Source organism: Ictalurus furcatus, chromosome 13, assembly GCF_023375685.1.
Source record: "Ictalurus furcatus strain D&B chromosome 13, Billie_1.0, whole genome shotgun sequence".
Lineage (NCBI taxonomy): Eukaryota > Metazoa > Chordata > Actinopteri > Siluriformes > Ictaluridae > Ictalurus > Ictalurus furcatus.
In genome coordinates this window covers 8,288,839-8,305,185 of record NC_071267.1, presented here as the reverse complement: position 1 = coordinate 8,305,185, position 16,347 = coordinate 8,288,839, and the positions used below count along the sequence as shown (strand labels likewise).

Here is a 16,347-nt window from a genome sequence, read left to right as displayed (position 1 = left end):
GCGAAACTCCATACAGACAGTAACCTGAGCTTGGATCGAACTGGGGACCCGGGAACTGCGTGGTAGCAACACTACACACTTCACCACTGTGCCACCCAATACGTTAAATTAGTTATACAGTATTCTCAAAACAACTATATAGACAAACGTTAATGTAGTAAACACAATTGCTAAACATTGTTTCATTAAAGTCTTACTTGAAATATTTGGAGCCTAGTTCCATATATTTGGACCCTAGACTATTTGTACTATATGTATTAAAATACATGCATTGTATACTAAAATCAATAAATGGTCAAGTCCATATTTGTGGTAACATTTGTGTCCCATTGATATTACACCAATCAGCCATAAAACCACAGAGTGGTAAAGTGAATAACATTGATTATTTCGTTACAGTGGCACCTGTCAAAAAAAGACAGACAAATCCACGACCTAAAAAGAGTGGATTTGCATAATTCATGAACGTCGCCTGAATACAACTACTATTCTCCATCACAACACAAGCTCTAAAGACTAAACCCATAGACGCCATGTATTTATTCCCATGTGGTTACAAACTAGCCAATAGGAACGCTCAAAGCTTGGTCACATGATCGAAGGTTAACAAAGATGCGCATACTAGGAAGCTGTGAAAGCTCAACTGTAAGAAAGATGATATAAACATAGCAACCAACACGTAAGTCTTGCACTGTTACTGTTATATTGTGTATTAATAACGCGTATTTTATATTGTGGGTGTTAATTTTTGTGTTTATTTGTCGTGCACGAGAAACCAAGCACCGTTGTTTTTCTTACGCAGGCGCGTATAGCCTTTGGCTAACAAAATGAAGGCTCGCGCGCATAGTTCCAAATCCCCAACGGCTCCCCTTTGGAGCTGTAGTGCACTAGATGGAGCGAAGAAGTCATTGCGTATGTAGTGGACTTATAGAGGGAGTGTAGACGCATTTGGGATTGAGCCTGGAAAGTAACGCCCACTCCCAGCACTGGCGCGGTAACTATAGATTGGAACTCCAGCTTGGGTACTTCCAGTGTGTGCATTTGATATTAGTTGGTGTTACTGATGTTATTTATTATTTTATTTTATTATTTTATTCCCCATCAAAACCGTTTATAAGACCAAACACGCTGTAGTTCACCCTAAAGTCTCCAGAAACAGTCCCACAGTACTGCTACATGCCATGAAAATCTCACCAGGACTGGGATCCTGTAGGTCTCAACAAAATAGTTGCAGGAGTAGGTGGTTTTTACTCTCATACAGATACACACTATGTCCAGAAGTTTTTGGATACCTGACCATCACACCCATATGTGCATGTTGAACATCTCATTCCAGATCTAGATTTTTTTTCCTAGCATGGTTGTGTGGATTTGTGCTCATTCAGCCACAAGAGTATTAGTGAGGTCAGACACTGATGTTCCAGTCCGTCCGAAAGGTGTTCCGTGGGGTTGAGGTCAGGGCTCTGTGCAGAACACTCATGCTCTTCCAGTCCAACCTTGGCAAACCATATCTTCATGGATCTGACTTTGTGCACACGAGCATTATTGTGCTGAAACAGGCTCGAGTCTCTTGGTTCCAGTGAAGGGAAACTGTAACGCTACAGCATACAAAGACATCCTGTACAACTTTGTGGCAACAGTTTGGTGTAGGCTTACATGTGGGTGTGATGGTCAGGTGTCCACAAACTTTTGCCCATATCGTATATGAAGCTAAGACGGGTACCATTGTTGTTGTCACGTGTGGGTGTGCAACGTACAGCAGATCAGCAAAGTGAGCAAACTGTGAGATACTTTGACTCAGCAGAGGCACCAATGATCTCTTGTACCGCCTTCCAAGTATCTGTTTTTCTCTGTAATGTCACTGTATACATTTAATAAGCGATCACCAAAATAAGAAAATGCAAAGATGACATGGAAAAAAAACAAAAAACCATAGCTATAAGTTTTTTTTTATGCCAGCCCATTTTCTGTAAAAGCACGGATCGTGCCGATTGATGAACTAAGCAGAATGTAATGCTTTTCTTGAAGCTGAAGGACAGCATTATCATTAGAGGAGCTTCATCATATAATACTAATAATGACGGCGGCTCATACAGGTATTGGTAGGAATGAGTACTAAATATAGCACGCCCCTTTATCATTTTCTAGTAACATCCTCTAATCAGACTAGTTTAGCCATCTGTCGATATCCATTTTGGTGTTGAGTGGAAACTCATTATTATTATTATTATTATTATTATTATTATTATCTTGTAATTATCTCCAGGATACTATGTAGTAGCTAAGTACTCTAGTTAGAACATGAGTATTTGATGTACTATTTGACATTTTACAGAATGGCAGAAGGTGGTGACCGAGAACCTGTGGCCAGTTCATCTGGGACTCTGCGTCCGTCTTTCTCTTTGGGAAGAGGACTGGCAGGACGCTCGTTACTGAATCCTCCACCTCCGGGCAGACTCACATCCCTGCGCTCCAGAGACCTGACACTCGGGGGATATAAAAAGGTCACGCACACTCACTCAATCATATACAATAATGTTACGTTATGTGAAATATACTGTCGCTAAAGTTAATGACAAAATTCGCATTTAGAAGATATATGCATTCAGAATTTACAGTCTGTCTCTACCACTAATACGGATCAGCAATTTTGATGACATCATTCTGCACTTCAGCTTTGCATCAGATTTTCTGTCCAATCAAATGCGCTCTAGAATCTGAAGTGTCCCGCCCCCGACGAAATAAAAATCCATGGTGGTAACTGTCAAGTACGGCTTAACTCGGGACTGTGAGGTTAGATAAACGCTGTTGGCTATTTTAAAAGTGGGCGGAGCTACTCGATATGTCCCACCCTGATTTATCAAATAACGCTGCGCGTTTCGAGGCACTTCATGGGGACTTTAACAGCTGGGTTCCAAGCACAGACCTTCTTGCTGTTGTTTCATGCTGTCAGTGAAATTTAAGTAATCTTGCATGTGGGCAATATATTGGGCAAATATTTTCAAATGAAAATATTTTAGTTTCTCAAATGCTTTAATTCAAAGTGATAAAAATCCAAGCATAAGTGAGGTTTATGCGCCTTGCTCAAAAGGCTAACACTGCATAGACCAAAAGCAGGATTTGAACACAAAACCTTATGGAAACTCGTTCTGATGCAGCCAGGAAACCAGCACGTACTTCTATAAAGTAAACACCGATTTAAAATACTGACTTGAATGATGTTCTTGTTCCTGCAGAAAACATTTGTACCAAACGTCCACTCCATCCGTAAAAGCAAAGACGAGTAAGTGTCGGTGTGAAAATAATTGTCAGCCACTTTTAATTCAGCGTTCAGCCGACTGAACCCTTTTCTTTCACGCAGGTTAAAGGAGGAGCCTCGTACTGCGCCGAAGAAGGAGAGAAGAGAAAGGGAGGACAGGCAGAGAGAGCGCAGGCGGAGAGAGAGACCCCAGACTATTCAGTCACACTCCATTTTTGAACAGGGTCCTGCAGACACCTTCAGGAAAACAGGTAAATGATTTCACACCAAAATCAACCAAGAGTGCAGTAATAGTAATAGAACACAGTGATAGCAGCAGCGGCACTTTTATTTTGCAGGAAATTGGGGGACCACAAATCTAAGCGAATATGATCCTTCAATTCTTACTAGGAGTGTTAAAAAGGAGAGGAACGTTCCTGAGGAGGATGACGATGGAATTTTAGAAAAGCTTCAGCGAGATGATGTAAGTTGTAGTCATTTTTGCTTAATTCCCTGAAAATCTTGTTTTAAAATGTTTTTATTGTTAACATTTTTTATTCCTCTCTACCTAAGTCGTGTATTTTTGCTTTGTAGTTCATAGATGATCCTGGCCTGAAAAACGACCCCAAACAGACACCAATAAGACTTCCACTGCATCAGTCATTCGACTACTTGGCAACAGACACGTCAACATCTTGTAGGTTCAAAAGCCTTTATCAGAACAGTATTCGATGTAGGAGAAGAAAAAGACTTTTTTTTTTACTCAGGAAGAAACGAAACACATGCAAATGACACTGTTTTTATACAGTCCCCTCCGAAACCTTTGGAACAGCAAGGCCAATTCATTTGGGTTTGAGATCAAAAGATGAATATGAGGAGAGAGTTTAGACTTTCAGCTTTTATTTCCTGGTATTTATATGTAAATGTGTTAAATGACATAGAACAGAGCACATTTTGTATCAGACCACCCATTTTGTAGGCAAGAAAAAATAGTGGAACATGTGACTGACAGGTGTTTCTTGTTACCCAGGTGTGTCCTGTTAGACTGACTGTTTAAACATTAAATAGCTCTGAACATCAACGCCTTCAGTTTCACCTGTGAAGACTGCATTTGTTGTTAAAAAAGGATAAGCCAACATAAAGATCATAGAGCTCTCTATGGGACAAAAACAAGCCATTTTGAAGCTAAATATCAGGAAATAAAAGCTGAAATCCTAAACTCTTGTCTTATATGCATCTTTTAATCTCAAACCCAAATGTCTTTGGTGTATAGCATAAATGAATTGGTCTTGCCATTCCAGTAGTTTCAGAGGGGACAGTACTTCAGTAACCAAAGAGCTCCTTTAAAGTATATGGTTACTACTTGCAGTATCCCTGATTTATTTATTTTTTTTTTTTTACAGTAGGTGATATGAGGTAATTCTATATTTGTGTCAGAATAAAGAACTGCTTCTCTACCCCTAACCACAGAAATAATTTTATATACACAATTTTAGTGCAGGAATTTACACTTGTTCTTTACGTGTAGCCTGAATACATGAACATCAAATCTTCATAAGCGGTTTGACTTCAGTACCTGGTGTAGCTGGATATGGAAGGCGTATACGAACCACAAATAGACCTTACTTTTTGCCACTTGCACCTAGGCCTGTCATGATCACCGCTTGCATTGGACGATATATTGCCCCAGAAATAACTGCGATAAACGATAGTATTGTCATTTTAAGACCATTTGATGCCACTGATATAATGATGATATAAATAGCATAATAACGCAAGTACACCCTTTCAAAGAGCGACGCACTTTTAATTCTTAAGAATATTCAGACATTGGACTTGGAATGTCAAAAAAGAAATCCTCCATCCATCTTCTATACCGCTTATCCTTCCTTCAGGGTCACGGGGAAACCTGGAGCCTATCCCAGGGAGCATCGGGCACGAGGCGGGGTACACCCTGGACAGGGTGCCAATCCATCGCAGGCACACTCACATACACTTTGGACATGCCATTCAGCCTACCATGCATGTGTTTGGACTGGGGGAGGAAACCAGAGTAACCGGAGGAAACCCCCGCAGCACGGGGAGAACATGCTCCGCACACACAGAACCCCCGACCCTGGAGGTGTGAGGCGAACGTGCTAACCATTAAGCCACTGTGTGCCCCAAAAAGAAATCCTAAATAAATGAAACATAAATAAAATAAAACCACACAACCAAAACAATAACTGTAATACAATATTGTGAATTCTTTATGCGTTAGTTATTCATCATCTGTATTTCAGTGCATTGTTATGGAAAGCGCGTATTCACAACGTGACACCGTTCCACCTAGAGCTTTACTTGCGTTCAAGTTCACTTGTGCATTTGCGTCGTTTTGTGCAGAAGCGAGTTGTAATATTACGTTTATGGTGTGTAAATGTCTGATTCATCTCATATGTGTTTGGAAGTGTTTGGGTGAGTTAATTAACTCTCTAGTAAAGCGCTTCAGTTTACCGCTGTTCATTCACTGTTCAGCTTCAGCTCACGCAGCTTGAGTGGCTCAATCCACGACATTATTGATTTTCCTTCAGAAAACATTGTTAGTAGATTGTTAATACTTTGTGTGTCATTTTTTTTTTCAACAGTAGGTTTGAATTAAAATCTGTGCTGAACACTGTGCATTCAAATTTAAGTTTTGTAAGAAGCACTAGCACCAATGTTTATTTTGATCTTAAATTCTACGAATGTTCGAATGTTTATTCGATAGCCCTAGAGCAGACGAGTGGACAGAAGCGGCGCGAATGGCTAAAATGTTGGTGTCGTTCGTTCGTATGTGAACAAACACGCACGTGAACACAACGGGCGATATCGAGGTCAGCAAAAAGGATCGAGTCCATATGTCCAAATCCATGTCCATATATCGTACGATAAGTTCATAAAGTGATTATCGTGACAGGCCTACTTGCACCGGAGTGCCAGTCTTTTCAAAACATGTACAAAATATAATCATGTGTACAAACAGAGCTCATGTGGAAATCTTTTTGTAGTGTTTAACTACGTTTTAATTTAGAGAGTGAGGCATGTTTTAAACCAGGACCTGCCATTTGGGTCTGGTAGTTTAAGGGCTTAAAAAGTACATTTCAAGAAACCTCTATGACGAGTTGGATTAATGGTCCAGTTTGGAAAGTTTTTTCGCATAAGAAAATACTCATCTGAACTATGATTGCCAGTATAATTATATTAGAATGTAATAAAATGACTGAATACAGATGAATGCCCATCCTTTATCATATATAACATTGTTTTCACAGTAAAAGAAGCGCTGTCTGATCACACTTGTTCGAAGTCAGTAAAAACGCACGAGAGGATTCCAACACAAACGAGTGGAGCTTCTGCAGGTCCTCAGCCTCCTAGTGTCGGAGATCTTTTCCAGCAGATGAGCGTATCAGAGAAGGAAGAGCTTTTATTCATCCAGCTTCCCGACACCATTCCTGTCCCCATAAAAGCTCTAACAAGTGAAAAGTCTGTGAAAAAATGTGATGCTGAAGACAAGCGTGCCTCATATTTCAAAGCACAAGTACGTCGAACATTCAGGTTTCGTTCTCTCCAGCTGCAGTTTGCTCCGAAATATTTTTAATACTTGAACGTTGTTTGTCGTTCTTTAGGATCCAGGGGAGAAAGAGGCTGCGCCTGTGCTCTCGGACTTCACAGAAGGATTCGTAGGAAAAGTGCAAATTAGGAAATCTGGCAAAGTACAGCTAGTCATAGGGGACGTTACACTGGACGTGTCGGAAGGTGCAGCTTTCTCTTTTCTGCAGGTGAGATTACACACTGCTGCACAGGTGAAACATGGCTGGCAAATAGTTCAGTAGCCATGCTTACATTTCTGTTTATACAGTAGGTCTAAAAAGTCTACACCCCCATCCCGTTAAAATGGCAGGTTTTTGTGACGTAAAATAATGAAACCAAGTTATAAATTAATGAAACTTTATTGGGAATTTTTAACCTATTCATTAAAGTGAAATAAGACATTGAAACAATAAGAATCATTTTAGGGGGAAAAAGTGACAAAAATGTACAATAACCTGGTTGCATAAGTGTGTACACCGATAAACTTCTACTTAGTTGAAGTGCCTTTAGATTTTATCACAGCATTCAGTCTTTTTGGGTAAGAGTCGATCAGTTGGCACGTCTTGATTTTGCAAAAGCATTCAAACTGTGTCAGATTGGCTGGGCATCTCCTGAGCACAGGTCTCCTTTTTGATTGGATTTAGGTCTGGACTCCGGCTGGGCCGTTCCAAAACCTTGATCTTGTTTTAGTGAAGCCATTCCTTTGTTGAGCTGGAGGAGTGCTTTAGGTCGTTGTCATGCTGAAAGGTGAAATTCCTCTACTTCTTAAATGTTTTAGCAGAAGCCTTCAGGTTTTGTACCAAAATTGACTGGTATTTGGAGCTAAACATTATTCCCTCCACCCTGATTAAAGTTCCGGTTCCAGCAGAAGAAAAACAGCCCCAAAGTGTGATGCTGCCACCACCGTGCTTCCCCATGGGGATGGTGTTCTTTTGGTGATGTGCTGTTTTTTTTTTTGTGCTAAACCTATCTTTTGGTATTACGGCCAATAAGTTCAACTTTAGTCTCATCAGACCATAACACATTACTCCACATGGTTTTGGGAGATTGGATGAAATTATTTTTTTGATTATAAAAGTCTTACATCTTGCCACCCTACCCTATAGCCCAGGGATATGAAGAATTCGGGAGATTGATGTCACATGTAGGGAGAAACTAGTACTTGGCAGCCTCCCTGACCATTGTTCTCCTGATCTTCTCATCAATTTTAGAGGGACGTCCTGTTCTCAGTAGGGTCACTATCGTGCCATATTTTCTCCACTTGTTGATTATTGTCTTTAGTGTTCCTTGGAAAAAAATTTCTAACCCTCTCCTGATTGATATTTTTCAACAGTGAGATCCCATACCTGTTTTGTAAGCTCTTTCTGGCCCAGGACTTTTCTAGTTGGATGTGACTTTAACTGATGGCAGGTGTATATTAATTAGTATTTAACATGAGTTTGAATGTTATTGGTTGATTCTGAACACTGCCACATTCCCACTTATAAAAGGGTATGCACACTTAATGCATCCAAGTTATTGGATTTTTTATTGAATTTTTTATTTTACAATGAGAAAAAGCTCTGACATGGTTTATTTTTTTAATATCACAAAAACCTGCCATTTTAAAAAGGGGGTGGGGGGTGTAGACTTTTTAGGTCCACTGTACATCTAGGAGTGTTTCTCAATCCTGGTGCTGGAGACCACTGACCTTCGCATTTTGGTGTGATCCTTCCTCTACCTCCATTCAATCTAGTTCAGACTTGTTAATTAGCTTGTGTGGTGGTGTAAGTGGTGTAGCTGTAGCATAAATATTGTGAATGGAGCATCGAGGTGTGTATTCTGGAACAGTTTAGGGAGGACACATACAATATTATGAACAAGCGTTTCTGTGTGTGCTTTCACAGCAACTCGTGTGTGTGCGGCTCACAGAGGGTCTGACCGGTGACATGACAGTGCTTGGGGATGTCAAACACAAGCTGGTGTGTTCCCCTGACTTCGAGGCTCTCCTAAAAGGGTCAAGACTCCGTCACACATCCAGCCACTCTTAAAGACTATTCAGACGGAATAAGCTTTCCAGACAGCCTGTAAAGTAATGTTACCAGAGGACGTTTGTAAAGATCGTCACTGATTTGCAGTTATATAACTTGTTATTGGAGGACGTGTGGCCATGGCTTGGTACTCTACACGACTATGTAACATATGTAGGCTATACCTGTGTTAAGAACACAATAGCCATCAGACTCGTCACAGAAGCGACCGAAAGTCGGATGTTTTAAACTCAAAACTTTTACATTTCAGCTCGGCTGTAGAAAACGATTGCTTTCTGGAGTCTCCTTGAAGAAAATGGAGAACAATTCATTTTCACAGACTATGATGGACTCATTTACATTTATTCGTTTAGCAGACGCTAAACGAAAGTCCAAAGCGACTTACAGATGAGGAAATACAAGCAAAGCGATATATCAAGCGGAGAACGATACAAGTAGTGCTGTCATACAAGATCCATTAATTGAGTTCTAGAGAAGCAAAGTGTGCAGAGTAGAGGAGTAAGTGCCAGAGTAGGATTTTTTTTTTTTTAGGATAATGTGGGGTTGGCGTTTTAGGGGTTAGTTAGGTGATGTGGGTCTTTAGCTGTTCTTTTGAAGATAGTGACAGATTCTGCAGTGCGGATTGAGGTTGGAAGTTCATTCCACCACTGAGGGACAGTTAGTGTAAAGGGCTGTTCCAGACAAGGCCTTGACTCGTTACTAACATGTCTGTTTGCACACTGTGCATTAACTTACAGTCCTTTTATAGTAGGGGAAAGATGACATAAACCAGGGCTTCCCAAACTAGGGCGTTGTGAGGAAAAACTAACACTCGTTTGTTTTAAATTAATATAACGGATATTAACTATGAAAATGGATTTTGTATGCTACTATTTTGTAATGTTCCTCATTCTAACAAGCCACGTTTGAATGAAGAGTGTGTGCACTATTTTACGTAGTTATAGCTATCCTGACACTGTACTAGTGTTTAAAAAAAAAAAAAAGTCAATTTCTCAGTCCATGCACTTCCACTAGTTCCTCACCAACATGGCGTTACTCTGACTCATCGGGAACAAAAGAAGTCAAAGACACCGAGACATTTATTGAATACGGATTTACAAACATGATGGTGAATAATGAGGAGAAACCAACATGCCTGATGCCCGAGTTGTGGTGCACTGCAAAAATACCCAGAGCACACAGATATTTGTTTGTGTGCACTGACAATGATTGTTCCCTTTGCAAGCTTTATCATACAGTATAAAGCCTAATTCAGTGGTCTTACCTGCATTAAAGTAAGGAATAATACATAGTGGTATAAGAGGGAGAACACAATTTGTGCATGCAGTTATAGGACGATATTACACATCAGGATGGTGACAGTAACACCGCTCCCTGTCAGCCGGTCACACCACCCCAGTGTGGATTATTTTACCCATCATTCAAAACTTGATGCACCCTTTCAAACACCCGTCCTGGCGTTTCGCTATATAAAAATGCAAGTTCACCCGTCCCACTAGACAGTGCAAGGAATATTTTTGTTTGTTTGTCCTGTGCCCCCAGTATAGTTGTTCCAGATATACAACCACACATTCTGTATAAAATACACTCCAATTACATTACCACTTGATCATGATCAGTTTCTATTTTAATAGTGTAATACTGTGTGTGATTCCTGTTGTTTGAATTTGTTACATTGTATAGATATTTCATGTTGCTTGTTTCTTTTATATAAAATGTAGATATTTATTAAGTAAAAGATACGATACAAAACATATCATACGGCTGCTGGGATTTTTAAGCGTGATACACAAGTGGGTGTGTTCTACAAAGCAAAAAAAAAAAAAGAATAGAAAGTTAAGTATTGCAGTGATTTTGATTATTGTTAACTTCATAATAACAAACAAAAGCAAACGCAGTAGTCATATAAACTCAGTCTTGCCTACACATGCACCTGATGTGTAACGGCTGTTTAAGCAAAGTCTTGCCCACCAAACTGGCCTTTAACGGATTCGTCACAGTATGTGTCACAAATACTGCTGTTTACACCATGAACAAACAGCACTAATCAGGGAAATGTATGCCCTTCCAAAGCGGTTTTATTAAGGACGGTGTACACTTTCTTAACGCATACCTTCCCACCACACATAGCACTCGCTCACTTCTTAGTGCTACTCGTTGTACTTTTTGTTTCAGCAGCAGCAGTCTTTTTCCCCGCTGTTTTCTTGGCAGGCGCTTTGGCCTTCAACACTTTCACTCTAGATTTCTTTTTGCCACCTTTAGCCGCCGCCGCCTTCTTACGCTTCGACTCTTTCCGTCGAACGAGATCCTCCCTCCCGAGTTCAGTCATGTGCTCCTCCCATGCCTTCATCTCATTTTTATACCGAACTTTGTCATCTTCCGCTAACTGCATATATATCTAAACACAAAAGCATGGAGAGAGAAGAAAAAAAAAAGACAGGCAGTTAGATGTACATCAACTTAAGAAAATCTCAAATGAAATAATCGCATTAAATAAATAAATGGGACTTGCTTGTTTCTGGGACAAGGACAGTCTGTTCCAGTCATCGAACAGTGATTTCATTTTGCCCTGGAAGAGGAAATAGCTTTAAAATGTTACAATCCCATATATATTTTAACATGTTCATGGTACGGAAAAGCCACAATCGCCCTTGTAAGAATTATACCGATAAAGAGTACGTCCAAAGATGGAGCTTTACCGGCATAGTGCTTCCTTTTGCTTCTTCAAAGTGCTCCGCCATGAAAATGTTGAAGCCGGTCCTGGGGCGTTTGGGCTTGCCGAGACTGTTCAGTTCCTACACTTGCAACAAAACAACTTGATAAACAATTTTATAAATGCTATGTGTACAATACAGACTGTCCAGAAAAAAAACCACAATAAGCAGTAAAATAAAAAAATAAATAAACTAGTAATACTGGACATTTTTGATAATGATTTTATAAATGACGTGTCCATTGTATTAGACCATAAAATGCTTCCACATGGCCGACATTTTTTGCTGTTGCACTGCTGCTCAAATACGGGGACAGTTTTTTTTTTTCCTTGTAAAAGTCAAAAAACAATTTCAGTATATACGCTCACTGAAAACTTTATTAGGAACACTGTACTAATACTGAGTAGGACCTCCCTTTGCTCTCAAAACAGCCTCAATTATTCATGGCGTGGATTCCACAAGATGTTGGAAACATTCTTTTGAGACTCTGGTCCATGGTGATGTGATTGCCATTAATCAGTTCTTGCAGATTTTCCAGGTGCACTTTCATGCTGCGATTCTCCCGTTCTACCACATCCCTCCCACAAGGTGTTCTGATGGATTCAGATCCGGTGACTGGGAAGGCCACTGAAGAACACTGAACTCCTTGTCATGTTGATGAAACCAGTTTGAGACGGATTTTTTGCTTTGTGACATGTTGCATTATCATGCTGGAAGTAGCCATTAGAAGATGTGGTAATTGTGGCCATGAAGGGATGCACATGAACAACAACGTTACTCAAATAGGTTGTGGCTTTCAAGCGATGGTAATAACAGGCCCAAAGTGTGCCAAGAAATCATTCTTGCACCTTTTCGGTCAGCTTGAGCCAGTCTGGCCGTTCTCCATTGACCTCTCTCAACAACAAGCCATAGAACTGCAGCTCACTGGATGTTTTTCTGCCTGATTTCCTGTACTGCACTGCTGCCACACGATTGGCTGATTTGATAATTGCATGATTAAGTAGGTGTACAGGTGATGCTAATAAAGTGCTCCGTGAGTGTACATCGATCAAATTTAATTCACAATATCGAACTCAAAACACTCCCCATTCACCTTGGCAGCTTTAAAGTGGGAAAACAGAGTTGAGACGACAGCACTGGCCACAAAATTAGGCTATAGATGTGAGCTTCCAGTGGGTCAGTTAATATCGGAGACTTCAACACCTGCGCAACTGTCAGTCAAATCAGATTCACTGCCACATCTGCTGTTTTACTGGGAGAAAATGAAGACTGCTCTTTTGAAGTAAATGCACTCCTATGCAAATTATTTATTTTTTTTGATGCATAAAGGTTGGCAGGCCTGCTTTGTTTATGAGCCTGTATATATGATATTAAAAGTAATTATTTGGGGATATAATGATGGAACTATGCACTCAGCAGCCACTTTTATTAGGAATTCCTGTACATTTATGCAGTTCTCCAATCAGCCAATCATGTGGCAGCAGCACAATGTATAAAATCATTAAAATTGCAACAGAGCTTCTGTTAAAATTCACACCCATCATGAAAGGGGTGGGGGGTGATGTCATGTCAGTGATGCTAACCCTGGCATGGTTGTTGGTGCCACATGGGTTGGTTGAAGTATTTCAGAAACTGCTGATTGAATGGGATTTCCACACGCAACAGTCTGCTGAGAGTTACACAGAATGGTGCGGAAAGCAAGCAAACAAAAAAAATCCAGTGAGCGGCAGTTCTGCAGGTAGAAACGCCTCGTTGATGAGACAAGCCAGAGGAGAATGGACAGCTGGTTTGAGCTGACAGGAAGCCTATGCTAACTAAAGTAACCACTATTTACAACCGTGGTGAACAGAAAAGCATCAATAAACCTACAACAGCAAACGACCGCGTCAGGTTCCGTTCCAGTCAGCCGATCTTTCGTGTACTCTTTTGTTTTGATTGTATGCACTGCGCTGCCGCCACGTGACTGGCTGATTGGAGAACCGAATGAACGAGCTGGTGCGCAGGTGTTCCTAATAAAGTGGTTGGTGAGTGTATATGGAAATCAATAGTGCTGTGCAACGTCTCTGAGTGCATGTTTCAGGTCATCGGCTTTTCGCGATGATGTTCGGGACATTTTGCGGTTTGTTCTAGACGTGTCCGTGCAGGACGTGCTCTTCAGAAGATTCGGCTTGGAAACAGAATCGTTCCCAGATCATGAATAGTTACACTACAGGCGATACTGACGAGCCTTCACTCACCCTCTTCTTCCTGATTGCTCTTCTTTTCGCCGCCTTCTGTCTTTTCTCCTCTGCGATCGCTGCAGACTGGGCAGGCGTGAGCTGATCCTGGTATGCCTTCTTGTCAACTTTGTACTGCTCCCTAGCTGCTAGGGATGCTTCTTCAAAGGGCTACAAGAGGAAAGCGATCACAGTGACTACACATTAGTCATCATTTTTTCCAGAATAAAGAAGAAAATGTTATAGTGACAGGGTGGTGAGATGGTTACAGTGCCAACGTTGATTATTTTCCTGAAACAGCACACTCTGAAGTGTTTTATTTCACTTATACCACAACCATTATAACTATTACAGTCATTTGTTAATTAAAGAACACGTCATACTTTTTATCCATATCGTTGTGTTTAACGTTGTGGAATGTCCACTAAAGTTACTTCCTTCACTTATATTATAGCAGCTATAAACAGTCGTTCCCTCACAAGCACACAAACTCCTCGTTCCTGAAGTGCTGCCACTGGAGACTCCTTCCATAAATGTTAAATAAACATTTCCTTACAGAAAGCTTCACCATATCGACGATTAGATGTTTTTCTTTGTTTTGTTCTCTCCTGTTTTAATCAGTTTATTATTAGGCGTAGATTACGGGGCGTGTCCACGATACAAGTCTCAACAGCTTTCTATTTTATTTTCACTCATTTTCCATGTGCACTGATTTGAATACAGAAAGATCACCATGTGCACAGTGTGAGGAAACATTTCTGATTTCAGTCTGGAGAAAGGATATTTCTTCAAGATTTTAAACCACATGATCATTTCTTCAGTTACTATATTTGTCCAAAAAAACAAAACAAAACCAACAGCCACCCAGACTTACCTGTTTTTCCTCTGGTGTAAGGGTCCTCCACTGCTGTGCTATCTTTCGGACAATGTCCACAACTTTGATATCTGGAGGTTTGAAACGATGGTTTTATTTAGTCACGAGCAAATGGGCAGGCTACAGCAAATACACTTCTCAACATGGTGGAAATGGAACAGTGATAAACACAAGTTTTGATTTTTGTGTTAAAGGGCACCTATTATGGTTTTGAAACATGCCTAATTTTGTTTTAAAGGCCTCCTACAATAGATCTACATGCATCTGAGGTCAAAAAACACTTTAACGTGCTCATAAGTTAAACTGCAGCATTACCTTTTTCCCCCCAGTGGCACAAACGACTCGTTCAATGGTCCATTCTAAAAGATTCATTTTAAACTCCTTTCAGAGAGCATACTCTGCTCTGATTGGTCAGATGTCCCAGTCTGTTGTGATTTGTCTAGCGCTGTCAGCGAACAGCTGATGAAGACCAGAGGCAGGATTTTTTGTTAAAAACCTACATAGGTTAGTACAGGTAGTAAGTCTGGAATCACTAACGACTCGTTTCAGCTGTTCAGAATCAATTCCTTCTTTTGGGAGTCAATAACTCCGTTTGTCGAGCGCTTTGATTTTTGAAACTTTGCAGACGTTTTTACATTCACAAACAGCTCCATAACACACTACATGAAAGGTAATATCTGAAAAACCATGATAGGTGCACTTTAAAGGCTTTGTGTTTCTACATTTGTGTAACCGGACCTTAAGTTTTTCAACTTGATGAATCTTTCATACGTGGGAAGTTTTTGTTTTTTGCTTAACAGTCAGATATGTATATACAGCAGATAAATGCTTTGAAATGAAAGCATTTGTCTATAAATCAGACAGTAGGTTTACATGGACAACAATAATCCAATATTAACCCGATTAAGATGATACTCTGATTAAGAAACTAGCATGTAAACAGCGATTATTGATGACCTTAATCCGATTAAAGTCATACTCAAAGTAAACACAAATCGAATTAAGACGTGTGGAGTATTCCTGTTTTAGTCGCATTATCAATGTGCATTATAGACATGTACACACCTTAATCACACTATTACCATCGTATGGGAGTTTTCACCACATTTTGCGACAGGACACGATCACACACGGCAGTGCTCAACCGTTTTACGGCAGGCAAGAGAGCACGACTGTGGCCCAAACCGTGTACTTGCCTACTATATAGTAGGAGCGATACATGTTTTTCAGCTACTATATAGACTAAGTACACAGTTTGGGACGCAGCCCACGGCTTCAAGCAGTGGTCTATTTGCATGTACAGCATGACAAATAATTACCTGCACTTGAAGCGTTCGACAAATTAAAAATGAAACACCCAAAACTGTATACGGTACCATAACGAAGACCAACTGTACGTTGATACGTGAAATTCTGGAGGGAACGTCGGACGGCGTGGCGCGATGACGTAATGACGTTGACATTAATCGATCTATGTTCTATAACATGTAAAATGGGTACAAGAAAGGAATATTCTAAAAGCGACTCATGTAAACACCTTAATCACAATACTGTCTTACTCAGAATAAGATCAATAATTAGATTACTGCTGTCCATGTAAACGTAGTCAACGTCAAACTGCAATACATCATCGTCATTAGGGCTGCACGATTATGGCCAAAATGAT

At 40.3% G+C, this 16,347-nt stretch overlaps 2 protein-coding genes across 4 annotated transcripts in view; one reads left to right on the top strand and one right to left on the bottom strand.

Annotated features, from left to right (window-relative positions):
• The first annotated feature begins 465 nt into the window (after window positions 1-465).
• On the top strand, window positions 466-10,622 carry zgc:171971 (uncharacterized protein LOC569690 homolog). 3 transcript variants are annotated; one of them, XM_053639137.1, is made up of 9 exons: window positions 466-679; window positions 2,336-2,504; window positions 3,237-3,283; window positions 3,362-3,510; window positions 3,598-3,722; window positions 3,833-3,935; window positions 6,529-6,794; window positions 6,883-7,035; window positions 8,734-10,622. In XM_053639137.1, the coding sequence occupies exons 2-9, from the start codon at window positions 2,337-2,339 to the stop codon at window positions 8,875-8,877; spliced, it is 1,155 nt and encodes a 384-aa protein (XP_053495112.1). In that variant the 5' UTR covers window positions 466-679; window position 2,336; the 3' UTR covers window positions 8,878-10,622. The 3 variants fall into 3 exon arrangements, with proteins under 3 accessions (XP_053495112.1, XP_053495110.1, XP_053495111.1); XM_053639135.1 differs by lacking the exon at window positions 466-679 and adding an exon at window positions 1,337-1,771; XM_053639136.1 differs by lacking the exon at window positions 466-679 and adding an exon at window positions 1,960-2,096.
• A 315-nt stretch (window positions 10,623-10,937) lies between these two features.
• The window catches only part of tfam (transcription factor A, mitochondrial), a 7,861-nt gene continuing 2,451 nt past the window's right edge, over window positions 10,938-16,347 (bottom strand). The window contains exons 3-7 of the mRNA XM_053639138.1: window positions 14,682-14,752; window positions 13,829-13,978; window positions 11,577-11,672; window positions 11,390-11,446; window positions 10,938-11,275 (exon numbers count right to left, since the gene is read on the bottom strand). Of these exons, the coding sequence (XP_053495113.1) occupies window positions 11,015-11,275; window positions 11,390-11,446; window positions 11,577-11,672; window positions 13,829-13,978; window positions 14,682-14,752 (635 nt within the window). The 3' untranslated portion in view covers window positions 10,938-11,014. The remainder of the gene's footprint in view (window positions 11,276-11,389; window positions 11,447-11,576; window positions 11,673-13,828; window positions 13,979-14,681; window positions 14,753-16,347) is intronic.

Excerpts from the sequence above, each read along its gene's own strand:
- zgc:171971 (XM_053639135.1), top strand. The coding sequence starts at position 1,668 with ATGGTCAGGTGTCCACAAACTTTTGCCCATATCGTATATGAAGCTAAG. Across the intron at positions 1,772-2,335 it reads ACGTACAGCAGATCAGCAAA|AATGGCAGAAGGTGGTGACC; the intron begins GTGAGCAAACTG and ends GACATTTTACAG. Across the intron at positions 3,284-3,361 it reads ATCCGTAAAAGCAAAGACGA|GTTAAAGGAGGAGCCTCGTA; the intron begins GTAAGTGTCGGT and ends TCTTTCACGCAG.